Source organism: Tiliqua scincoides, chromosome 1, assembly GCF_035046505.1.
Source record: "Tiliqua scincoides isolate rTilSci1 chromosome 1, rTilSci1.hap2, whole genome shotgun sequence".
NCBI classification, from domain to species: Eukaryota; Metazoa; Chordata; class Lepidosauria; order Squamata; family Scincidae; genus Tiliqua; species Tiliqua scincoides.
Genome location: NC_089821.1, coordinates 304504847 through 304532242, shown reverse-complemented (window position 1 = coordinate 304532242; position 27396 = coordinate 304504847). Strand labels below are relative to the sequence as shown.

Below are 27396 nucleotides of genomic sequence, written 5' to 3'. Positions count from 1 at the left end.
GTAGTTGAGCTAGCTGGTCAGTTGGTAGGCAGCTCAGACTATACAAGAAGGTTTCTATCCTCATTCCCCCCCCCCCACAAAATCATTTTATCTACTCATATACAGTCTTTTACTTTACACAGTGAAAGTAGCGTACACTGTACACACATGAAAGTGGAATCATGCCACCCTGCCCTGCTTCCAGGTGTACCAGCACTGTCTCAGGGCTGCCTGGTGTCCATAAATAATATCAGAATAACTTATTTCTAAAAGGTGGACAAATAATTTGGTGTGAATGAGGCAGACTGTCCAACTGAGCCTGTGTCACCTTCTCCACATATGATAGTTAAGTGGTACCTTCAAGAATGGATATCTGTGGCTCATCTCTTAGTTAGCCTCAACTTACTCATCTGTCTATCCCTCTCCCCAGGGAGATTAAAAAGCCTGGACAAACAAACAAACCAAAGTATTTGCTTATTTTTTCACATTTTTATACCACCCTTCCTCCAAAGATCTCAGGGCCATGTACATAGCTGCTCCCCTCACACCCCTGTGAGGTAGGTGAGGCTGAGAGAAAGTGACTGGTCCAAGGTCACCCAGGAAGCTTCCAGGCGGGGGATTTGAACCTGGATCTTCCAGGTCTAAGTCCACCTCCCAAACCACTACACCACCCTGGCTCTCCCTGGTCACCCTGGCAATGGTCACATTTGGTGCCAGGCAAACCTCTTTGGGGAGATAATTCAACAAAGAGGGTGACACCATCAAGAAGGTCCTGTTCCCACTCACCTCTTGCCCCAGTTCTGAAGGCACCCAGAAAAGGACTTCTGAAGTGGATCTTAACATCCAAGCTAGTATGTACAGAACAAAACCATTATGCATTTTTGACAAACACATCCACGCGCTTATGGCTTAAGCTTGGTGTTAAGCCTTCAAACTGTGGTTTTCCAGATGCAGTGGATGTATGCTTGTTTTGGGTCACACATGAATATGAAGTCAAAATACATTTTTAAAAGGGAAAAGAAAAGGATTCCACTATCTTAAGTCCTATGGAATGCATAAGGCAGAGCCCAGGTGCATTCTGAACAGCCTTCGAGAAATCACCTCCAACCGTTAAGCAAAGGTTTGGCTCAGGCAAGATTCATTCTTTACCGGCTAGTCAGCAGCTCATGTTACTCCTCAGTGCTGAGATCTCAACCTCATTGAATATTTCCCAACACTTTACCGATCACCAAAGCTCAGTTTTATGAATCAAAGAAAAAACAAGCCAATACCTCTTCCAGCTAAATAGACGGATCTTTTACTGCTCCCTCGATCCCGAACTCCCATTCAACAGGCACACTTTCCCCCTCCCCTAGCCCACAGGCCAATGGAAGAATGACTCTCCCACATCACAAGCAGCAGGGCCCCTCCATGAGTCAGTGTGGCTACAAGGAAACCTTTGACTGGTTAGTCAGTTTCTCCGAGGTCCCACTGCATTTGCCACAAAGCAGAGTTATGGTTGGATTTCCTTACACTGCTCACGATATACTTTGTCATGCCCCATCTTTTTCTTGTTACCAAAGAAAACCTTATTTTACTTTTGTGTTTTATTCCACCCCTCTCCCCTCCTTTAAAATTCCTCTTCAAACGTTATTTGACTTAAGAAAAAAAGAAATGAATAGAGCACTTGGAGCAAGTTTTCATTCTTAAAACTACTTTAGCACCTGCCTTTCAATAAGAAAAAAAAAACCTCCAAGGCTTTAACTCCAGCTATTAGCAAGTGCCCATTCTCCAAAAAAAAGAGCTGATTCTGAAGGCTTCTGTGGTGCTCTTGGGCCTGGGAAGAAGTGGGGTAGACTTCATTAGGAAAGAAATTTCATAATTTTAGTGCCAAGGCAGAGAAGGTTCTGTTCCACGTGTGTTCCGACTACCCCTGCTGTAGAAAGACGGTCCAACACATACGTATCCATTGTTGCAAGCTGGCTGCTGGTGGAAGGGGGCAGCGATAGCCCAGGAGAGCTTACCCAACTGCTGTAGCCCCAGACACGGCATTTAAGGTTATGCTTACCCCTAACTGGGTAAGAGGCACTTTTTCAAGTGGGTGCTCCTCTTTTTAGCACGGGGAGAGTAACAGGCCCGCCTCAACGCAGCATTGTCTTTTCTAGTGGCTGCCTGCTGGTGTTCTTCAGCATCTTTTTAGATTGTGAGCCCTTTTGGGACAGGGAGCAATTAGATATTTGATTTTTCTCTGTAAACCGCTTTGTGAACTTTGTTGAAAAACAGTATATCATCATCATCATTATTACAAGCAGCCCATGCAGACTGCCCCAGACAACTCCCTAGCATCCACAAGATTAACCAGTTGGAATTTTGTCCATGTAGAACAAATTATAGTAATCCAGCTAGGATATAACGAGCCAATAAAATTACAATTCAGAAGTCAGACAGACAGAAAAAGCCTTTGTTTTAAAAAGAAAAGGCTAAAGGAAGAACTCTGACACCACAATTATATCCCACCTTTCTTTCGTTATGGAACACAAGATAGTACACATGGGTTTCACCAAATGGTTAATAATTCAAAAACCACCGAAAAGGCCCCCCATTTCTGGGACAGTATATACCTCCTCATATACTCTGTTCCAGTGTTTCTTAAACTGTGGGTCAGGACCCACTAGTTGGGTTACAAGCCAATTTTGGGTGGGTCACATGGCATCTAGCTCAGCCACCACTGAAAATACAGAGCTGCTGGGAAGGGTGAGCTCCCAGTGGAAGAGAGACATGATGTTTTGCCCTGAATAGGTGGGAAGATGGGATACTGGAAAGAGGGGAGGGCTGAGTGGTTGGAGAAGGATCCAAGTCTGCCTTCTGCTTTGACTTCCAAGCTGAAATGTTTGAATTCCGAGTTATTAACTCGGAATTAATTAACAGCACAAGCGCACTGTGTAATGGGAGCTTTGGATGACTGCAGCTTAGGTTTGAAGCCAGAACTGACGATACTTTGGCCTAAAAGACTGCCAGGCATGACATCACTTCCAGGTTAATGACATCACTTCCGGTGGGTCCCAACCGAGTGTCATTCTTAAAAATGCTAAAAGGTTTGAGAACCACTGCTATGTTCAATAACTCGGGTCCTACTGAGTGAAAGAGGTACTTCAAGTGATTCAAGGAGTAGGGTCTGCTCTGTTGTGGAAGCAGTTCTGTAAAACACCCTCTTAGCACTAGATTTGTATGTTTTCAAATGCTTCGCAAAGATCTTCTAACCCAGTGGTTCTCACACATTTAGCACAGGGACCCACGCTTTAGAATGACTATCTGTCAGGGCCCACCAGAAATGATGCCATGACCAGGAGTGACATAATCAAGCAGGAAAATTTTTAACCATCCTAGGCTGCAATCCTACCCCCACTTACCCAGGAGTAAGTCCCATTGACTATCATTCTTAAAAGCATACACATAGTAGCTTGCTAAAAGTACAGGTCTGTAACGTTTCCCCAAATGCAGTCACACAAAGCATGGAAGCATCAAATCTAACATATAAAAAATAAAATATTGAAATGAATGGGGACCCACCTGAAATTGGCTCACGACCCACCTAGTGCGTCCCAACCCACTGTGGCAGAAACACTGTTCTAACCAACTCAGAAGACCCTTTGAAGTTGGCTACTGGTGATTTTTGCCACTTTTGGCTGTCACCATGATGGGGCGATAGCCACTATCAGCTCCTGCACTACTTTTGAAATTGTTTTTATGAGCTTATGCCTGTTAGATGTGGCTTTATTAGCTGCTGCTGTGTTTGTTTTATTGTGGTGTTCATGTTGTGATAGTCATCATTGTTGGCTACTCTGATTTCTTTTTGAAGATTAAAAAAGGACATACACATTTCTTAAAATAAAATGTGCTCCAACCTGCTCCACAGAGACCACTTACAAGAAGCCTGCCTCTCTCCACCACATTCTTTTCCTTGTGCAGTGATGTGTTCTTTGGTGCACTATGTGCTCAGCTAAAGAAACAGAGGAAGCAATTTGTAATGCTGCTTCTGAATCTTCAGATGACTAAACCCTGGGGCTGTTGCAATTAGGGTCACAGGACTACTCAGTGTCCATTGAATGCTGAAGAGTTCATTCATGAGATTGGCAAGCTCTTTGGCTTGAGGTCAGGGAGATGACTGGTCATTCCACAAACAAAACATCTGCTGTACTGGAAGTCGCACTTCCTTTAAGCGACTGACTCATGGGCTTGCCAGGAACTACCAAGACAGACACAGAGGAAGGAGTCTCATTTCATTTTTTCATTTAGTGGAGGGGAAAAGGCATACAGAAGACCTCAGTGGAAATTCCTCTTACTGCCACACATGAAAATGAAAGCCTGCAAAATCCTTAGATGCACAGACCACCCCTTTTCAATTGCTACACAGAATTTGCATGAATGCAATAGGTATCAGGCTCCTGGCACGGAACAAACCCACTCATCAGTTGAGCTCATAATCTGAATGACCCTTCAAAATGGATATTAGCAGGTCAAACAAAACCCAGGTTTAACTGTTTAAAGCAATGTTTTACAAACTGTGGGTCGGGGCCCACTAGGTGGGTCGCAAGCCAATTTCAGGTGGGTCCCCATTATTTCAATGTGTATTTTATTTTTAGTATATTAACTTTATGCAGCTACCATGGTATGTGACTGCATTTGAGGAAATGTTACAGTTCTGTACTTAACAGACTATTATGTATATGTTTTAAAATGATAGTCATAAGAACAGCCCCACTGGATCAGGCCATAGGCCCATCTAGTCCAGCTTCCCGTTATCTCACAGCGGCCCACCAAATGCCCCAGGGAGCACACCAGATAACAAGAGACCTCATCCTGGTGCCCTCCCTTGCATCTGACATAGCACATTTCTAAAATCAGGAGGTTGCACATACACATCATGGCTTGTAACCCATAATGGATTTTTCCTCCATAAACTTGTCCAATCCCCTTTTAAAGGCGTCCAGGCCAGATGCCGTCACCACTTCCTGCGGCAAGGAGTTTCACAGACCAACCACACGCTGAGTAAAGAAATATTTTCTTCTGTCTGTCCTGACCCTCCCAACTTTCAATTTTAGTGGATGTCCCCTGGTTCTGGTGTTATGTGAGAGTGTAAAGAGCATCTCTCTATCCACTTTATCCTTCCCATGGATAATTTTGTATGTCTCAATCACGTCCCCCCTCAGGCATCTCCTTTCTAGGCTGAAGAGGCCCAAATGCTGTAGCCTTTCCTCATAAGGAAGGTGCCCCAGTCCAGCAATCATCTTAGTCGCTCTCTTTTGCACCTTTTCCATTTCCACTATGTCCTTTTTGAGATCTGGCGACCAGAACTGGACAAAATACGCCAGGTGTGGCCTTACCATCGATTTGTACAATGGCATTATAATATTAGCCGTTTCGTTCTCAATACCTTTTCTAATGATCCCAAGAAACAGAATTGGCCTTCTTCACTGCCGCTGCACATTGGGTTGACACTTTCAGTGACCTGTCCACCACCACCCCAAGATCTCTCTCCTGATCTGTCACAGACAGCTCAGAACCCATTAGCCTATGTGTTGTATTGATTTTTTTGCCCCAATGTTCATGACATTGAACGCATTGAAACGCATCTGCCATTTTGCTACCCATTCTGCCAATTTGGAGAGATCCTTCTGGAGCTCCTCACAATCACTACTGGTCTTCACCACTCGGAAAAGTTTGGTGTCGTCTGCAAACTTAGCCACCTCACTGCTCACCCCTGTCTCCATTTATGAAGAGGTTGAAAAGCACTAGTCTCAGGACAGATCCTTGGGGCACACCGCTTTCCACCTCTCTCCATGTAAGTCAATGGGGCTTACTCCTGGGTAAGTGTGGATAGAATTGCAGCCTTTGGGATGTTGGGGGAATTATTGTTAAAAACAGATCAGCAATTGTTTGAGAACACTGCTAAGATTCTTCTTTATTTTAAATAAGTTTTAAAACTGTCATTCTAAAAAGTGAATCTTCTGAGACTGAAAAGTTTGAAAGTGAAAAGTTTGAGAACCGCGGGTTTAAAGAATTACGTAGCAGAAGTCAAAGTACTGGAACACATTAACCACTTATATAACGAAATACAACTGCTGTTTAGTTCGTTCAAAACCAAATACCCACTAACAGTTTGCACTTTGTAGCAAAACAAAATTTGAATAAGTTAGAGTAACTTTTGAATAAATTTGAATAAGTTAGAGTAACTTCTGAATTCTTTTCTGTTAGTAGTGTTACCCAATCTAGACAGCAAAAATTTAAGTCAACACCTGCAACCTACAGAAGTTCCAAAGCATTTCACAAGCTGCACACAAAAACCATCTCAATACAACTACAAGTGGATGAACCAGGTTTCAGGAGTTACTGTGCTACAATTTTCAGAAGAGAGCTGAAGGATCAAGTAAAAAAATCTACAGGTAACCTGGGGAAGATTTCTTAAAATTCAGGGTTTGGGGGGAATTTCATTTATACAAAATTCAAACATTTCCTTCTATGCACCTGTTAATTATTTTTATAAAGGAATGAAAGTTTTTTTTAAAAAAGCCAACACCGAAAAAAACACAGCAATGGTTAGTCCCATGGCTTTATTTGTTTTTCTTTACTGAAAAGTGAAAGAGAAAGAAATTTTTAACACAAAATACAGTTCTTAATCTCTAATCCTCTTTTTCTGTCAGCTTCCTTGTTGTAATTATAGCCTTAGCGTGTTTCACAAGCTCAGAATATCAGACACTGGCTTTGGAACATCCGGTGGTTGGTGTACTTAAAACCTTGATGCTCTATCAAAGGCAGCCCTTTTTCATTTTGAGTATCATTTTACTCAGCCATTGTTGTGAACGGAAAACCACTATTAAAAACACACACAAAATAATAGAAAAGCCCAGGCCACAATCATGAACACTGTGAACAGAAGATTAGAATCAGGTTACAAGAAAGTCATCACTGAGACAGGAACACAGGGAAGTGGGCAAGCATCGTATCCAGGACTAGCTGCAGCAAGTCAGTGTGGTATGTAGAGGATCTTTGGACTTTGGGAGTCCCAAATTCAAAATTCCTGCTCAGTCACAAAGTTTCCTTTGGGCCAGTCACAGAAGTCCTACTCCAGAGTTATACACTTAGAGAAGGGAACCAGAATCCTAGTATGAAGGGAGAAATCCTTCCCACATTCAACACTTGCCCTCGCAGACAAGTGCTGAACGTAGGATAGGTCAGGTGTGTGGCCAAAGCGCATGTCGGGGTGCGGACTAGCTGGCATGCTCCCATTTCCCTCACCCCATACATACACTCAAAACTCCCTGGATTCTGAATAGGGCTTTTCTCTCAGCCCAGCTGACTTCACAGTTTTGTTAGGAAGGATCAAATGGGATGACTCCTATGAGCATCAGCCCAAGATCCTTACAGGAGAAACTGGTGATAAAATAGGGATACTGTTGCATTTTCAGATCACAAGTCCTGTCCAGTTCTAGAAACAGTGTTACCTACCCACACACCCCTTGTACAACCAAGAGCTACAAAGAATGTATACACCCTACCTCTGTTGGGAGCCACTACAGAAGGTCAAGAAGACTCAAAGCAATTTCTTTAAAACCTTAAAGATTACGGACAAAAGAAACAGTTTCACTGTTCATGTTAGCACTAGTGTACTGCTGTACACTACAGCACTAGTGTACACTAGTACACTACAGCACTAGTAGTGCACTAGTGTAGCTGGCAAGAGGGCCCCAGGTACCACACCTAAGGAGGTATCAAGGGAACATGAGAACAGCCCCACTGGATCAGGTCATAGGCCCATCTAGTCCAGCTTCCTGTATCTCACAGCAGCCCACCAAATGCCCCAGGGAGCATACCAAATAACAAGAGATCTCATTCTGGCGCCCTCCCTTGCATCTGGCATTCTGACAAAGCCCATCTCTAAAATCAGGAGGTTGTACATGCACATCATGGCTTGTACCCCGTAATGGATTTTTCCTCCAGAAACTTGTCCAATCTCCTTTTAAAGGCATCCAGGCCAGATGCCATCACCACATCCTGTGGCAAGGAGTTCCATAGACCAACCACACGCTGAGTAAAGAAATATTTTCTTTTGTCTGTTCTAACCCTCCCAACACTCAATTTTAGTGGATGTCCCCTGGTTCTGGTGCTATGTGAGAGTGTAAAGAGCATCTCCTTATCCACTCTGTCCATTCCCTGCATAATTTTGTATGTCTCAATCATGTCCCCCCTCAGGCGTCTCTTTTCTAGGCTGAAGAGGCCCAAACACCGTAGTCTTTCCTCATAAGGAAGGTGCCCCAGCCCCGTAATCATCTTAGTCGCTCTCTTTTGCACCTTTTCCATTTCCACTATGTCTTTTTTGAGATGCAGCGACCAGAACTGGACCTTTGGGCACAACCAGAAGCGCCTTCTGGTCACATCCTGGAGTGCTGAGACACGGAGAGTGCATGAGAGTGTGCATGAGAGTGTGCCAAAAATTTCTGTGCCAGGTGCCTGGTGCCAGGTGCCCTAGCTACTCCACTGGTTACAGGCAGTGTTGCCTATGTGCTGTGCAGCCACAAACTGAGTTCTGCGCACCATGGAGCTCGGCAACCCAGAAGCTTGGCATTGATGCATGACATCATTGCTGAGCGTCCAGGGGTGGCACTGTGATGCAGGTGGCAGATGAAGGGGTCTGCACACTGACATGGACCCCCCGAGAGGAATACGGGTTACAGGGTTACTAAGAAATTTTAGTGGTTCCTTCTCTCACACTGAAACAGCTCCAAGTTTCCAGTGCCCACTCAAAGCTTTCCACTTTTTGCCTGCCCGTCTTTCTTCCTTGGTCTGTCATGGGCTTAAACACTCCTCCCATTTTGCACATGACTCTTTCCATTCTCTTTGCTCCCAGCTCCATGCCTCCCACTATGTCACTACCATCTTATTAAGGGACCACATGTTCAGCAGCACTTTGCCTAACCCAACAATTCCCAAAGTGTGGGATGCAACCTACTGGTGGGTTACAAGCCCAAGCACAGTGGGTCACTGTGGCCTTCTTGCCGGCCCTTGCACTAGTTTGGCTCTAAGAAGACCCAGAAGACCCAGTACTTACCAGAGCCTCTGGAGGCATCTCCCAACCTGGCTACCCACTCTACAGACCTCAGAAGCCTCCATAAGCCAAAATCTAGAAGTGGCTTATGGAGGCTTCTGAGGGCCATTCTGACACCTGCAGAAAACTGCAGAGTGAGGCCAGGAGAGGACTCCAGCACTACCAGGAGCGTCATGACCCACTGCGGAAGACAAGGTGGGTCACGGCACTGCAAGTTTGGGAACACCTGGTCTAACTCTGACCAGTTCTTTACTGCTAACCAACTCTATATAGCATCTTGCACTATTCATGTAAGGGTGCAATCCTACCCGGCACTGGAACAGGCAAGGCAAGAAGCTTCCGCTGTATCCAGCACAGGATTGGAGCCAGAATCGGCTCAGCCACAGGCAAGGGAAAACTTTTCCCCTTACCCCGGGCAAGGCGCCCTGGCCCCTATGGGTCTCCTCAGACTAAAGCCACCTCCTGAGGTGATGCAAGTCCGAGGAGAACGCAGGAGCTTCAAGCCACTTCGAACTCCCCGGGAATGGGGGTTGGGATCTCTCCAAACCAACAGAATGGGCAGCAAAACGGCAGATGCGTTTCAATGTAAGGAAGTGTAAAGTCATGCACATTGGGGCAAAAAATCAAAACTTCACATATAGGTTAATGGGTTCTGAGCTGTCTGTGACAGATCAGGAGAGAGATCTTGGGGTGGTGGCGGACAGGTCAATGAAAGTGTCGACCCAGTGTGCGGCGGCAGTGAAGAAGGCCAATTCTATGCTTGGGATCATTAGGAAGGGTATTGAGAACAAAACGGCTAGTATTATAATGCCGTTGTACAAATCGATGGTAAGGCCACACCTAGAGTGTGTCCAGTTCTGGTTGCCGCATCTCAAAAAGGACATAGTGGAAATGGAAAAGGTGCAAAAGAGAGTGACTAAAATGATTACTGGGCTGGGGCACCGTCCTTATGAGGAAAGGCTACGGCGTTTGGGCCTCTTCAGCCTAGAAAAGAGACGCCTGAGGGGGGACATGATTGAGACATACAAAATTATGCAGGGGAAGGATAAAGTAGATAGAGAGATGCTGAGGATCCCAGCCCCGCCCGCCCGCCCTGAAGGCCCGCCACCACCTGCCCTCCCCCTGCCAGGAACACCTCCATCCCACCTCCTCCCCACCCACCCCGGCACGTTTGCGACCCTCCTGGGCCAGCACAAGGGACTTGCTCCGGCCCATGTGCAGCTCAGGATTGCGCTGTAAATCACTCATCATAGTTTGCCCAGCACTATAGCGCCAATTAACGCACCCTCCTCCGAACTGTCACCCACTTAAAATACAGTAGCTTCATTCTAGATTAATCCAAATTCCTGCTCCCAGTTCCCATTCAATAAGGCCAGAGGTATGTTTTACACATTCAATTAAAAAAAAAAAAACAAGAAAAATCCCACCATGTGTTGGGAAATCCCTGTAATTTAGCTGTGGTTGTCACTTCTTATAAACATGATCCATTTACTGAAGTAGCAGTTAAACCACAGAGCTTCTTCCGTTTAAAAGTCAGCAATCCCTCTCTCACAGTTCCATCCTTCTTCCACCATGTGGGAGTGGATTTATAAGGACCCCGACAGTTAAACATTCACACGTTGTAGTTTGATCACGCACCGTTCTGTGGGTGAGCTGAGCATAGTCATAGGACAACCTATTGTTTTTTAAGGTTATGAATTTTTAAGAGACTGTGACACACTGGCCAAAGTTGTCTTGGGCATCTACTCATGGTAAATCAATTAGGCCAAGTAGGAATTGAAAGGAATAAAAACAATGAATGGCTACTGGACAAATAAATGTTAGAAACAAGATCAAAAGGGAGACCCAAACAAAGGTCAGCTTCTTTCATGCAGCTGCTTTGAAACCACTGAGTAGTGGCATAGCAAAAGGGTGGCTGCTGGGGTCACCGCCTTTGGTACCACATCTTGAGGGGGTATCAAGAGAGTGTCTTTCGGAGGCCCTAGAAAGGCACTTCTGGTTTTCGACAAAAAGGCCTCCAGGAGGTCTTCTGAGGCCCAGGGGATGGTGATGAAAATGTATGGGGGTGATGAAAATATATCGGCCCCAGGTGCCAGTTGTCCTGCTACATCACCGCTCCAAGACCAAAATGGACCACATTTCTTCACTTAAGGAAGAAGGGGGAAAAAATTGCCCTTACCTCGTTTGTGAAGCCAGCCTTCCTTCACTATTGCTACTTCATTCATAATGGCAGGATGTCTCTTGAGCTAGTGGCTAATGCCAGAAGTTCACCACTCTACCGGACAGAAAGTTGGTTTTCTCCTCCTCCTTTCTCGTTTCAGCTATTCCTGAGAATTAAGAAAGAAAAAGTTCTCAAACAGAGCAACAGGCAAAAAAGGAGACAAAAGGCAATACTGAATCACAGTAAGCATTTGTTTTTTTGGAAAAAAAATTAGCAAAAAGAACACGCGCAGGAATCTGTAGTTATCGCTTGGGGATTTCTACATGTCTAATTGGTCAAATAAATTATGGAAGCGGCCTCAGCGTTACAAACCAAATCAGTAAGAAAGTGCAGAAAGTGCCGTCTATATTAGATCATCCACTAGACATCACCAGTGCACAGAGTACCTTTTAAAAACTCTCCACTTTTTAAAAACTTCACCAATCTATTAGATTACCATCTCATACACCTTCCATATGGTTGTATTCCTACAAACACCAGCCAATAGCACAGGGGTGTCCAACCTGCGGCAAGCATACCCCTAATGCAGGGTTCTTCAAACTGGGGTGTCACGATGCCCCAGCCAGAGAGCCCTGGCCACTTTCCCCTTAAGGGGCGGGTGCTGCAGGGATTGGGATGCACTCACCAGTTCCTGCAACAGCCTGCTGGGGGTGCGGGGAGCCCTGCACGAGTGTCTGCAGGTCTGCCCGCAGCTTAAAACGTTAAAGTGCTGCAATTGCGCTCCACTTCAGGTTTCGTGGAGGTGGAGCAAGATCACTCTACTTTCACTTTTTAAGCTGCTGAGAGCCCTGCAGAAGGCTGCACAGGGCTCCCCGCACCCCCGATAGTCTGCTGCAAGGACTGGTAAGTGCATACCAGTCCCTGCATCCCCTTAGCGACGTGATCCTGGGGGCCAGGGCATGACAGAGGCTCGTCACATCACATGAGCTGGAGAAACCACCTGAGTACGTCCGGAGAGAGCCAAAATAAAGTGGCATGGCACATTCAAGATCATGTACGTAAGAAGTGGCACATGGCCTGCTGGGGGTTGGCCACTCCTGCAGTAGCATAAGATACTACTATAGGGTTAAGCAGGAAGGTATGTCCCATGTCTATCACATTCATGCTGGTTTGACTCAGGTCCGGCCATGCCATGGTGCAACATGAAATGGTCATGACACCCTTGAGAGGGTAGCGAATGGATGAGCCCTCAAGCCACTTCCCCACCCTGCTTTCCAGGCTGCTGGTGGATGCTTGCATTCTTTTACAATATGCTGGAAGCAAGCCAGCAAAGGATAGCAGCACTAGCCTCCTGTACCAAGTGAGGCAACCTTCTACTCAGGGTAGAAACCCTAGTCAGAAAGCTACCACTATAAACAGAATTCAAAGCAAAAAGGCAAACAAGAATTTCTAGCAGGAATTCTTTACAGAACTGAAAGTTATAAATTTTTTTCTTAGTTGTTGAACATCAAGCATCTTATGTTTGCACTGCTTGCACCCTGAGATGGGGCAGTGTCATCTCCATAATCAAAAGGACTAGGACCATGTTTTGTTGGTTTTAGATATGATTCCCACATCATTTTACCAACTACACCATGAGAAAGGCAAGAGGTTTGTCCACTGGCATGAAAGGAAAGACTAAAACATACACACATATAGGGTTTTTATCTCCACACTGGGAGTTTCCCTCACCAAATCAGATTATATGGATAACCCCTTAAACCAGATATAAAATGATGTATTCTTATACAATGATAGTAGAAAAATGCCTAGAATATTTATCTGTATCCAAAGCTCACTGGATAGCAAAATATTAGCAACCTCCTGATGAATCCCCCTGAGAAGGTGGTGATACGTATGGGGTAGGGTGGAAAGGTTGGTATTTATAAAATCATATCATGCTGATTATAAACATCCAAGTAAAGCATATTCATTCATTCAAATCATTTTATTTGTTTGTTTATATAAAACCGATTTTTTTCAGCCCCTGAACGTGTGTACAATATACAACTTTTCATATTGAAAAGTTTGGACCCCCTGGTATGGAGGGACAGTTGCCTTCCCCCTGCTCATTATAGACACTGATGGTGCTTCTGAGAGCAGCTAGCAGGGAACCTAAGTAGGGGACCATCCTAAAAGATGAATCACAGAGGCTTTGGAAATATATTTATAGGAATCATCTGCAGACTGCCTTTCCCTCTCTAAATGGAATCCTTAAAGCACCTAATCATAAAACAGAAACACCCAAGCTTACCTAGGGTTACTCCTTGGTTGTTGTTTTTTTTTAGATTATAGACTTCCTTGGTCAGGGAACCATTGACTACGGTTTTTGCTACATGTTTTGACTTTCAAAACTTATTTTTGAGGAAGAACCAAAAAGAGAAACAAAAGACGACAAAGCTAAGTAGCAGCCAAGTCAAATTAGCAGCAGGAACAAAGATTCAATTTAGCTTATGGACCACCCAGGGCAAATGCACATCTAAACAGCATCCTGAACTACCTTCTAAAGCAGCGGTTTTCAACCTATTTCATCTCTTGGCACACTGAGAAGGTGCTAAAATTATCAAGGCACATCGTCAGTTTTTTGACAATTGACTAGGCACACCACACTGCTGGCCAAGGGCTCACATCTCCCAATGGCCCTACTAATATATGACCCTCCTCCAAACCGCCACAGCACACCTAAAGATCATTCATGGCACAGCAGTTAAAAATAGCTGTTCTAAAGTCAAGGAAGACAGAAGCAAAAAAAAAAAAAAACACCAACCCAAACACACAGATATAGAATGGGAGATTCCTGCTTTGGCAGCACAACATGTGAGAGGGATCTTGGAGTTGTGGATCACAAGATGAAGATGAGTTAGCAGTGCAATGCAGCCACAAACAAGGCAAATACAATTTTAGCGTGCATTAGTAGAACCACAGCTTCCAAGCCATGAAAAGTTATGGTTCTGCTGTACTCGGCATTAGTCAGACCTCACCAGGAGTACTTTGTCCTATCCTGGGAACCTCACTTTAAGAAAGATGCCACCAAACTGGAGAGGGCTCAGAGGAGAGCAACGAAGATGATCAGAGGGCCTACGAGGAACAAGCCCTATGAGGAAAGGTTGAGGGAATTTGGTATGTTCAGCCTGGAGAAGAGAAGGCTGAGAGGGGATATGATAGGACTCTTCAGATACGTAAAGGGCTGTCATATGGAAGAAGGGACAAATTTGTTCTTAACTACCTCCAAGAGTAGACCTAGATCCAATGGGTACAAACTGCAAGAGAAGAGATTCCAATTGGGTAGCAGGAAAAAATTCCTGACAGTAGGGGCGGTTCGGCAGTGGAACAGATTGCCAAGAGAGGTGGTGGATTCTCCCACACTAGAAATCTTCAAGCAGAGGTTCAACAAACACCTGCTGGAGATGCTCTGGGAGGATTTCCTGCTATAGGCAGTGGGTTGGACTAGATGACCTTGTAGATACCTTCCAACTCTAAGATTCTGTAAGTGTGATTTCCCAGGCAAAGAGATCCACAGCCTAGGTATCACCACCAAGGCAGCCTTACCCAGCATAGACCACACAGTGATGGAAAATAAAAAAGGATCTCCACTAAATACCCAAGCGTTCTGGATGGTTCATGTGGGAATACACAGCACATTAAAATGAACATTCTACTTTAATGTAACCCAAATCCTGCACTATTAAAGGTAGCATTTCAACAAGTTGCAAATGTTCCATATACACTGGGCCTTCCTAACCAAAAACTAAAAGTCCCGACAGGAATTCTGAGGTGTTGGGCAGTTGCATACAGCCTCCCCACGCCTCAGAAACCATCAGACCATGGATTTCATTATCCGCTGTTTTCTTCATCCATGGGGGTTCTGGGAATGGAATCGGGGGTATGTTGTAAACCAGGGCTCTCCAGACTCCGGTCCTTGGGCCAGATCCGCACCCTGCCTAATTCCTCCCCTCTCCCATGAGCAGCGCTGACCATTCTGCTACGGCGCTGCATCTTTTTCCCCTCCACTGCTGTACAGGAATGATCAGGGCAGTCGCGCCTGCCCAGGCATCCTGCTGGAACACTGGGCAATAGATGCGACTGCCCAGAAGCCCCCCCTCCCATACAGCAATGGAATGGGAAAAGAACTCACATAAGAAAAGCCTGGCTGGATCAGGTCAAAAGCCCATCTAGTCCAGCCTCCCGCACCTCACAGTGGCCCACCAGATGCCTCAGGGAGCACAGACCTACATCCTACACTCTGGTGCCCTCCCTCACACATGCAGTGCCCCGCTTCCTCACAGCACTACTGCCAGCGATTCCCCAGGCAGGGGGCCACAATATGCAGAACAATGAAAGGAAAAGCCTTTAAGCAGACACTGGACAACAATGGGGGCAGCTGCTAAGGAGGCCCTGGCAGCAATGACGTTTGGGTTTGTGTAAAGGAGGGCTTAAACTGAATTTATATCAATAATATTTACAGGGAAATGCTTTAAAAAGCACCTCATCTGAAAAAGACTAAAGTTAAGGGTGTCACTACACATGGCATTATGCTCATAAAACAAATATGAATGTGGGAGGGGCAGCATTTGTGGGAGCGATAATTGGCAGACAGGCAGAACGGGGGCACTTTAATCTCTCCCCACCCAGACTAATCTTTCCCCCAAATTATCTTGGCAAGCGCAGGTTTTGGAACTCAGCATTTGCCAAGGTAACGTGAAGTTCATCCCGAGGGGAGCCACAGGAAATGTGAAGCCGGCTGAATTTCCCATGGCTCCCCCTCAATTCAGGAGGGTGGGGCCCCATTTATAAGACCCAGGAGGAAGTAACACTTCAAGGTGATATTTCCCCCATGAAGAATTAGAGTCCTTAATGACCCGTTAGCTGCTCTGGGGCAGCAGAGCAGCAGAAAAGGGAAGCTTCACCCAGGTAAAAAGCAACCACATGCTGGGTTTTCACACCTCCCCGTGATGGTTAACAGTGTTTATGGGAGGCTGCAGCCTCTCTGCTAAGCACCCCCTTCTGAGAGCACGGACTACAGAACTACCAACTGATGACAGCTTAAGTCTGAAAATAGAGCACATCTTGCTTGTATGATAATGAATAAGTTGATGAATTTAAGACAAAGGCATTTAAAAGAACAGTCCTTTTCTGTACAGTTACAGATCTTCCATTACAAAACCATACGTCACAGATTTTGCTAATTTCCCAGGAGGTCAAATATACTGAGAAGCCATCGTATAGCAGTTTGCTTGTATCTTAATGGCACCAAGTTACGAGTTCCTTCCATAGATAACAGCACCAACGTAACCCAAGGAAGCACAGAAATAGAACAGTGAAGGTTGCAAGGTTAACCGTCTATATTTGTATTAGAAACATGGCCCATTCGCCCCAGACTATATATTGTATGATGGTCTATTAGTTTTGCCCAACTGGCTCTGGTTGGGGGGTATCGTATAGCCTCATTAATGAATGGTCCAAGCAGCTTCCTCGTGAGAAAGCCTACACACCATGGCTTCCTCATGAAGAAGCTGCTTGAACTATTCACTATTTTGAGGGTTATGCCATACCCCTCCAAACTAGAGCCAGTCGGGTGAAACCAATGCCGTTTTTATCCTAAATTTGACTGAAACCTTTGCAACTTTTAAAAAAGTTTTTTTTTTCTTTTTGGTAGGCCTGTGTTATACTTAAAATAGCTTTAAAAGCGTACTAGGTTGGTGATATAGGTGATATAATGTCAGCAGATGCAGTCATGGTCAATACCCATGCATCGTACACTTGCACAAACCCCACAGTTCAGCCCAACCAGCCTACAGCTAACAACATGTAGAGGTGTTAGAAAACAGTTGTGGTTTTTTTGCAGATCAGGTGGGTGGGTTGTGTTTTTTGGTTTTGTTTTGTTTTGTTTTTAATAAAAATGAGAAATGCAGAAAGCAGTGTTGTGGGTTTTTATTTCATTATCACCAAAAGAAAAAAAAATCACATCTCTCATGATGGATATATCTGGAACAACCAAAGCTGTTTCTCCCCTTCCCTAAAGAAAGTACAAGTGTTGTCCCCCACAGCCAGTGCAGATTAGGACCACAGCACAAGGAATCTTTGCTCTCACACCACTTCTCCAGCTTAAGCCATTTCCAACCAACACTGTACATATGCAACAGGGATCAAATGTGGACTGAGCAGAAATGGGTTGAACTCCACCCCCCCCAGTTGCTATTACAGTTACAGAGGGTCAAAATAAGTTTACCCCTCTGCTCCTGATGCCAACTTCTGGAGGAGGGGGAGATAAGGAATGACAGTGGTTTTCAACCTTTTTCGTCTCATGGCACACTGACAAGGTACTAAAATTGACAAGGTTCATCGTCGGTTTTTTGACAAGGCACACTATGCTGTTGGTGGGGGCTCACATCCCCCAATGGCCCTACTAATAAATGACCCTCCCCCAAACTCCCACAGCACACCCACAGACCATTCACGGAACACCAGTGTGCCATGGCGCAGTGGTTGAAAATGGCTGGATTAGATACATCCTCCCTTCGAGCAGAGGCTTTCAAACAGAGGTTCAACAAGCACCTGTTGGAGATGCTCTAAGAAAATTTCCTGCCTAAGGCAGGGGGTTGGACTAGATGAGCTATTAGGCCCCTTCCAACTCAACGATTCTATGATTCTCCTGCCACAGCCCCAATCCACATTGGGTCCCTCAGCAGCTGCATCTGTGCAAAAAAAGAAAGCCTGGAGTTCCCACATCATACCTAGATTGGCCCTCCAAGGAAAACACATTTGGAGAGCCTCTGCTCTAAATTAAATAGTTTACAAGGGTCAAACAGTTCCCGTTTGAGCAGGAACAGCTTCAGAGCCACAATGCTGCTGAATGAGTGCAATGCGCCGGCCAACAGCAATCATTTGTCTTGAAAGGACTACACGAGAGCGCATGTTAGTTAACATGCAGCTATGCAACATTTAGACCTGGTCTTGCAAATCATCATGCATTTCCCACGCAGCCCCTCCCTCCGGAAAGAGTTCTCATCCCGGCTATCCTTTATCTCAAAGAAAGGGAAAGCTCTTTGCCAAACGAGCGACGGGGGAAATTGCAAAAATAAATGAATAAATAGAACTGGATGGAGTGTGACCTCATTCGGGAACCATTCCTAGAGTTACAGTGAATAGAGGTTGCCTGAGGTGACCGTGGTCTGTTTGTCTAGCCGGGGACCATGTGACAGGGCACTGCCAAAAATATAAAAGTAAATCAAAGTGCAGAGATCGGCCATGCAACTGGAAAAAAAAAAATAAAAAGGAAAAACACACAGATTGAACAGCTTCTGTGAGAGTTTACACTACTGATCTCTTCCCAAACTGTGCAGCCTAATAAAGCACAGTCAGTACTAAGTGGCGCTTATGCCTCACTGCGGTTTATATTGTGTTAATTTATTCATGCGTTGACCAAGGTATTTGAGCTGTGAATATACTGCAGAGTTTTGAAGAGACAATCCAGTTTCAGCAAAATCTCCCCAGATCAGTCTAACCAGAATGTATCTCTGAGTCAGGGTGCAAACCGCTGAGCTTTGGCAGGTAGAAAGTGATTCTTTTAAATGTTTAAATAAGTGATTTTCACTTATTTCACTGTGAGATTTTACATCTCACAGCACACTGACAAGGCATTAAAATGGTCAAGGCACACCACCAGGTTCTTGACAATTGACAAGGGACACCATGCTGTCAGCGGGGGCTCACATCTCCCATTGGCCCTATTAATAAATGACCTTCCCCCAAATTCCTGTGGCACATCTGCGGACCACTCACGGCACACCAGTGTGCCATGGCACAGTGGTTGAAAATAGCTGGTTTAAACAAATAACTTTCTTCCTTCCTTGAGACCTCCAAGATGTCTTTGTTCAGCAACAGATTTTTCTACCCTTTGCTGAAAGCATGTGAAAGGGCTGCACAACATTGCAATAAAAAACAACAACAAGAGTTTGGTAAATTTTCTCCAGGTAGGAAGATGCAGTCCTTTCACTTAACCCTGAGTAATCCATTTAGGAAGCCGGCATCCCTGGAAAGCAGAAAGGGAGCTCGAATTTGAAAAGACCCCATTTTTCAAGGGAGGAGTCAAGTATTCTGAAGGAGTTGGGTATAGATTCTGATGCAGGGTATAGATTCTGATAGCCAAAAGGCAGCATGAAAAAGCAACAGATAGCTCAATTTAAATAGCCTAGGAATGGGCTATGAATTGCTATTTTGCTTGCACAGATGCTGTCCAAGAGGTATGTACAAGACCGCTTTTGTCATTCACTTATCTGGAGATACTTGTATTGGAATTTTCTATACTCAAAGCTCACACCAACTCTTACACAGAACCATTATTAGAAAATTACAAACCCCCAAAAAGAGAGAGTGCGAGACTGAACATCATAAATGGGCCCAAAATTACTGCATCAAGAGCGCCTTCAGTTTTCATCCTAAGCGCTTCTATACAGTAATCATCATCATTTATACGGCACCTCCTGAGTGAGCAAAGTACTACACATTATTTTGATGGTTTCCCTGCAACCACCCTGTAAGGCAAGTATTTCTTATTCTCCTAATATTGCAGCCAAAGTGTTGAGGTTATAGGACGGACCAATACAACTATCAGTTTTCACCAACATTTTCCAACAGTGTCAAAACATGCCTTCTATTCTCAGTGACTTTTTGGCAGTCCTTGTGAAGTTGCCTGTGTTCATGAAGCATGTCCTCACTTTCAGCTGTCTCCAGCACAGAGACGTGTGGTGGGTCAGGTGGGTGGGGATACAAGTGAGGTAGAGCCTCCTCACCAGAGTCCTCTGAAAACACTGCCACTGTGTGAGATGCAAAATCAGTCACAACCCACGCTCAAAGTTGTGTGTGCCTGCACATCTCATACGGCGGTGACACTGATTCCAGAGGGGAGGCTCTGCCTCACCTGCCTTCCTACCCACCAAGCGTCCCTGCTCCAGCAACATCATCAGGCAACCCCACTGGGTTGCAAATAACACTACAGCAACAAGGCTCCATACACGTGACCCCAGTTAGGCAGGTCACTCGTATGAACCGTGTGTGCTAGCCCAAGTTTGCTGGAAGAAGGACTCATAAGAACACCCCCACTGGATCAGGCCATAGGCCCATCTAGTCCAGCTTCCTATATCTCACAGCGGCCCACCAAATGCCCCAGGGAGCACACCAGATAACAAGAGACCTCATCCTGGTGCCCTCCCTTGCATCTGGCATTCTGACATAGCCCATTTCTAAAATCAGGAGGTTGCGCATACACATCATGGCTTGTACCCCGTAATGGATTCACATCATGGCTTGTACCCCATAATGGATTTTTCCTCCAGAAACTTGTCCAATCCCCTTTTAAAGGCATCCAGGCTAGACGCCATCACCACATCCTGTGGCAAAGAGTTCCACAGACCGACCACACGCTGAGTAAAGAAATATTTTCTTTTGTCTGTCCTAACTTTCCCAACACTCAATTTTAGTGGATGTCCCCTGGTTCCTGTGTTATGTGAGAGTGTAAAGAGCATCTCCCTATCCACTCTGTCCATCCCCTGCATAATTTTGTATGTCTCAATCATGTCCCCCCTCAGGCGTCTCTTTTCTAGGCTGAAGAGGCCCAAACGCCGTAGCCGACTCCACTTAGCACAGAAAAATTTCCAGATTTCTGAGGAAAAGCATTTTGAAAGGAAAAGACATCACTATCTCCACACTCTAATTCAGGCAAAGTTCCACAGCTGAATAAGTATTAACTAACAGGAGCCGTAGCTCCTGCTTGTACGCAGACTATGAGCCTCAAGGGGCCCTGCTTTCAAGAAAGCCACGCTTAATTAGAACCACTGGATTGTTCTCCTACCCAGTTAAGCTATCAGAAAACCATCCATTAAACATGTAATTAACATAGCCATTTCTCTCCCCCACCCCTTCCCCACCTCAGCTTCCCCAATGCAAACTCTATGTGAAAGGCTGGTTATCAACACCGGGTTTTTGGAATTTGCTTTCCCCATTACAAGTCAGGCCTGTAAACAGCCACTGCAGCGTGACAAATGAAAATTGCCTCCAGGTAGCTGAAAGCCAGAAGGCATCAACAAAGACTGGCTCTCTTCTTGTGTGCCACAAGAGAACAACCTGGGCAAGGACAAGGATGAAGGCTAGTAAAAAATGCCGTGGACTGCTAAACTTTCCAGACTTAAAGCAGCATTAGAGCCTCTTTGCCTAACACTTCAGCGTCAGCAACTGTTTCCAGAGGAGGGCCACTTCCAGGGTCCTGCAGTGCTAAAATTACAGGGGGGGGGGGAGTGGACAGGCCATTTCTGAGCTGCCCAGCGCATGGGGCTACTGCAGCACTGAAAAACTGGTGGACAGGTCAATGAAAGTGTCGACCCAATGTGTGGCGGCAGTGAAGAAGCCCAATTCTATGCTTGGGATCATTAGGAAGGGTATTGAGAACAAAACGGCTAATATTATAATGCCATTGTACAAATCTATGGTAAGGCCACACCTGGAGTATTGTGTCCAGTTCTGGTCACCGCATCTCAATAAAGACATAGTGGAAATGGAAAAGGTGCAAAAGAGAGTGACTAAGATGATTACTGGGCTGGGGCACCTTCCTTATGAGGAAAGGCTAAGGCGTTTGGGCCTCTTCAGCCTAGAAAAGAGACGCTTGAGGGGGGACATGATTGAGACATACAAAATTATGCAGGGGATGGACAGAGTGGATAGAGAAATGCTCTTTACACTCTCACATAACACCGGAACCAGGGGACATCCACTAAAATTGAGTGTTGGGGGGGTTAGGACAGACAAAAGAAAATATTTCTTTACTCAGCATGTGGTTGGTCTGTGGAACTCCTTGCCACAGGATATGGTGATGGCGTCTAGCCTGGACGCCTTTAAAAGGGGATTGGACAGGTTTCTGGAGGAAAAATCCATTACGGGGTACAAGCCATGATGTGCATGTACAACCTCCTGATTTTAGAAATGGGTAATGTCAGAATGCCAGATGCAAGGGAGGGCACCAGGATGAGGTGTCTTGTTATCTGGTGTGCTCCCTGGGGCATTTGGTGGGCCGCTGTGAGATACAGGAAGCTGGACTAGATGAGCCTATGGCCTGATCCAGTGGGGCTGTTCTTATGTAAAATGCTGCTGTGACGCTAGGCGGCCCACAGCAGCTCCTTGGGGGAAGAGAAATAGCTCTGCAATGGGACTTCTCAATTCTGCAGTGGCTTTTGAGCTGGCACAGAATCAAGGACTCCCAAGTCGGGCCACGAGGCCCAAGACAGGGCTTAGGATCCACTGGACCTGTCCCCTCTCACCAAGCCTCCTCCCCACCACGGCTCCCATCATGCCCTCCCCCACTTCCCTCCACTACAGAACACCTCCCCCCCACTTTCCCCCACACCCCCACTCACCTCTCCACCACCCAGCAGTTCAGGCAAGCCACCAAGTGGTGGACTGCAGGCTCAGTGCTGAAGCTTACAGCACATTTGCAAGTGTGCGAGCCAGCAGTAAGCCAGCACTCTGAGCTCTGGATAGGGCCCTGAGGCCCCTTACCTTTTGTTACAAGGCAAGGCTGTGCATATCTACTCAGAAGTAAAGTTCCACTGAATTAAATATGACTTACTCCCAGTTAAGTGCATATAGGATTGTAGTCTTCATACTTGTTCTTAGAAGGTCACAGAGAGGGCATGACTTAGTTAGGAATCAAGCTTGGCCTTTAGAATTTCTTACCTTCTTCACCTTACCCTCCAAATTCAAACATTGGGGCTCTCCTGTCCTTGCAAAGTAAGCTACCAGGAGGGTTGGTACCAGAATTGGAATATGGCAACCTTCAGTCTCGAAAGACTATGTTATCGCGCTCTGAATGGTGGTTCTGGCACAGCGTCTCGTGTGGCTGAAAAGGCCAATTCGGCATTGACAATCCTTCCACACCCGGAGCAAGTGCAGTCTGTCCCTGGTCTGTCTCCCTGGCTATGGGCCTTCCTTCTTTGCCTCTTTACCTCAGACTGTTGGCAAAGTGTCTCTTCAAACTGGGAAAGGCCATGCTGCATAGCCTGCCTCCAAGCGGGCCGCTCAGAGGCCAGGGCTTCCCGCTTGTTGAGGTCCACTCCTAAGGCCTTCAGATCCCTCTTGCAGATGTCCTTGAATTGCAGCTGTGGTCTACCTGTAGGGCGGTACCACCCTGGTGGTAAGCTACTAGGAGGGTTGGTACCAAAATTCAAAAGAAAGTGGTTTTTAAAAGCAACTTCCAGATTTCCTCCAAAGCCAAGACATCTGAAAATTTTCCAGGGAAACCAAAAAAGTTTCCATAAGACAAATGGCATTTCTGAAGTTATTCTGAAGTCTAACAGAAGAGAATGGGGACAGGAAAGTTATATATAGTAATCCCTCCCACAATGCGGGGGATACATTCAGGGGATATATTGTGAAGACCAATACTTGATTGGTCATGGCAACTTAAGGGAATGGAAAAGACTGAAGACCACTGGACTACTAGAGCATTACCAGGTAAAGGGGGAGGCATCTGGTGTAACCCTTCAGGTACCAGAAGATTGTGTCCCAGTCCTGCTCAGGTTCTAAGCAATTTTGCTAAACTAGCTTTCACTAGTGCTAGGCTTCATAACTTTTCCTACTCTCTCCAATAAGAATATTTGGCTACAATGAACCAAGTGTAGCAGGAGAGTGTAACAGGGATGGGCAGATAGAGTCCTAGCTGGGGGGGGGGCGAGACTGATGCTGGATCCTCAGTTTCATTTATTGGGGTCATGGCACAAAAGTGCTCAAATTTATAAGAGAAAAGTATCAATTAGCATATACCATTATAAGTCATATGTATATTTTTGTTTTAAAAAATTATGTAACAGAACACAACAAACACACAAGTTCTCTACATTCAGTGAACACACAGTGGGGGGGGGGGAATATGCCTGTGGGCATACACCCCAATGTCACTACACTACTATGTTCCCAGCAGCCACAAATTTGGCACTAGTGAGAAAGGACCACTTCTTTTTCACCAATGCCCTACACACAGAGAGATGCTGGAAGGCATGGAGAGCAGGTGCTAACCTGCGTCCCCATCATGGATGGTGGGCGTCATGGAGAATGCTGATCTTGCTGCAATCCTCACAATGACCACAAAAAGGGAAGTGAGCTTTTATTATCCCCATATCACAGGAGGGAGGCTATCACCTAATGAGTTTCATGGCAAATCCTAACTGGGAACTTTCTGATTTGCAGCTCTTTGCCACTAGACCAGCAGTTCTCAACCTTTTTAGCACCAGGACTCACTTTTTAGAATGACAGTCTTTCAGGACCCACCAGAACTGATGTCATTAACCTGGAAGTGATGTCACAGCCAGAAGCGACACTATCAACTTGGGCTTCAAACCTAAGCCGTGATCAGCCAAAGGTTCCATTCCAATAACTCATGCTGTTATTTTGCATGGCTCGTAATTTAAACATTCCAGCTCAGGAGTCAAAGCAGAACGCAGAATGGGATCCTCTCCAACTACGCAGCCCTCACCCCTTTCCAGTGTCCCATCTTCCCACCTATTCAGGGCAAAACATCATGCCTCTCTCCTACTGGGAACTGGCTCTGCCCAGCAGCTCCGTACCCTGTATTTTCAGCTTTGTATTTTTAATTGCGGCTGAGCCCGGTGCTACACGACCCACCTGAAATTGGCTCACAACCCAACTAATGGGTCCTGACCCACAACCTGTTTGGTACAACCCATCTAAGGGCAAGAGTACCAGTGCACACACTCGGTTCTTTGCTGCGGAGACTCAACAAAGAAGAGAGCTCTCCTGGTTATGCTGGTTCACTACATACAGGAAAGTTTTTTAAATGTGGGGGCATGTTCACAGACACTGCTCGCCCACCTGCAGGCGGAAGTAGTGCAGTCCATTCCACCTCTTCAGTCTGCTGCATGCAGAGATCAGGGCTTGCAGAACAGCTCTTAACACACTGCCAACAAGACAAGGATGAAGGAGAGGTCAGAGACAGACAATGAGACACTAAGGATAGAGACAGTCATGGCCCAGGAGCAGAGACAGTGAAGCCCGAATGGTTTCAGAAAAGCACTGCTAACATGCGCCTTGGAGAGTTGCTTGGAAATAGGAGAGAAAAATGGTTTGAGAAAGAAGGGAGATAGACAGAGGGCAGCTCCAGGATAGGAAAAGGCAGAGACATGAAAGCCAATACATCTACACGCAAGAATATCTTATTGACTCCGGCGGCAAGTACTTGCAGCACCAGCATTCGTACGCATAGAACAGAGCATCGCAAGTGCTGCTCTAGTCCATCACAAACTACAGCATTGTGCCAGCGCTGCAGTAGCTGTGGAGATGCTGCAGTTGCGCCAGGGCACATGCTCGGAAGCACAGAACCAGCCCACAATGGGGGAGGGACGGGTGAAGAGAAGGGAGGCTTCCCATTTGGTTAATAAAACTGCAGCCTGACAAACCAGCCAAGCTCACACCGGCACCCAACAAAGTCTTCGGCGCCGACAGACAACTGTTATGGCGACAGAAGCATGGGGCGGAGGACGGCTTACAAGCCCAGGGTGCTAAGCTGTAAGACCCGAAAAGAAAATCAAGGTAGAAACTAGAAGAGCAAACAGGTGTTTTTGCCTCTTTGCTCAATGGAGTGGGGGAAGCACTTCCAGACTCTGCAAAATTCTTCGTTTAAATGGCTTTTCAGCAATGTGAAGCTGCTTTGTGCCAACTGTCCATCTACACGAGTCTACTCTCCAAGTTGCAGCTCTTCAAGGCTCAGACCAGAGTCTCCAGTTGCGGCTTTTGACAGTCTTAAATGAAAGTGCCAGGGATTAAACCCGGGACCTTCTACATATACTCTACCACGGAGCAATGGTTCCTTCCCTTAAACATACACAGGGCAGCCCCAATGCCCTCAACCAGGAGCACAAGAACCCACAGGGATTTCCCTAATCTTTTCCATCAGCTGAGAAATGCTCTATACTTGTACAGGGTGAAATCCCTGTCTATATTCAGATCTTCCTCTTTATATAGCATGGGCTGCCCATTCTGCATGCAGAATTTGGAGACAAATTGATAGAATGTTTTCTGCATTGGGGGGGGGAATGAAAGGCAAATCTTAATTACTTTCAAAATGAAAGGTTTATTTAAAATGTCTCCCTTCCACTTACACTAGATTGGCTTTTTCTCTGAGCCAAACTACGCCCCCCCCCAAAATTTAAAAAATTAGAAATTAGTCTGGCTTATTCAAGTCAAACTGATATGCACAAGTTGCCCACCCAGAGCCCCCCAGACCGCTCAACTCCCAGCTCCCCAATTCCCTTGAGTGGGTAGGCACAATTAGATTTTTGTTTCTGGAAGAAGGGGACACACCAGGAATTTTTCTCCTGGTTCAATTTTAATCCAAGCCAGAAAAGAATTTGGATACTTTCATTTGAGGAAGGCATTGCAGGCACCCAAAGCTTCTTTTCAAGCTCAGTTCAGCCCAAGCCACAGTTCACCAGCATCCCTAGTAATTACGTAGTAATTACCTAATTCTGTACTTTCTTACAAGTACAGAAAGAAAAGCATTTAAGAGTTGTTTCAGATTAAGTCTGTTTCTTAACTCACAAGCAGTAGGCAACTTTAAGACAAGATCCCCATGCAGTACGGTCAACTACAAATGTTGCCCCAACTACCAACTGACAGGTTTCCCACAGTACACACAGAAGTGGCTGCTTGATTCTTTTCCTTTTGTTGCTACTGTGCACTTTGCAGGGCAGCCTGGGCATTTAAATGCATGTGCATTGTTTACAACTGATGGCCATTTAAACGAATTTCAAATTTGCATACCCTACCTGAAAATATAGTGTAAATAAACTGACCCATTGAGAAGGAGCTTGCTCACCCTAAGTGAACATGTTTTTTTCCATTGTTTAAGGTAGCAACTTTGTACACAATCCCACTGAGGACTATATAGAAAAACTTGTGCGCACACCTGTCTGTCTCACTGCTAAGCAGTCTTACAATGCGGTGCAGTTGGATGGTGCTGGACTGAGGATTTATTTAATATTTAGATACTGCTTTTCAAAAGGAGTTGTTCGAAAAGCAGTTTACATAGTTAAATAAGTCAATAAATAGTTCCCTGTCCCCAAAGGGCTCACAA

The 27396-nt window shown here is 45.6% G+C and overlaps 1 protein-coding gene across 1 annotated transcript in view; it reads right to left on the bottom strand.

The window, feature by feature from the left end:
* The window catches only part of AKT1 (AKT serine/threonine kinase 1), a 129710-nt gene that overhangs the window by 97839 nt on the left and 4475 nt on the right, over window positions 1–27396 (bottom strand). Inside the window, exon 2 of the mRNA XM_066629508.1 lies at window positions 11241–11388. Coding sequence (XP_066485605.1) covers window positions 11241–11286 — 46 coding nt within the window. The 5' untranslated portion in view covers window positions 11287–11388. The remainder of the gene's footprint in view (window positions 1–11240; window positions 11389–27396) is intronic.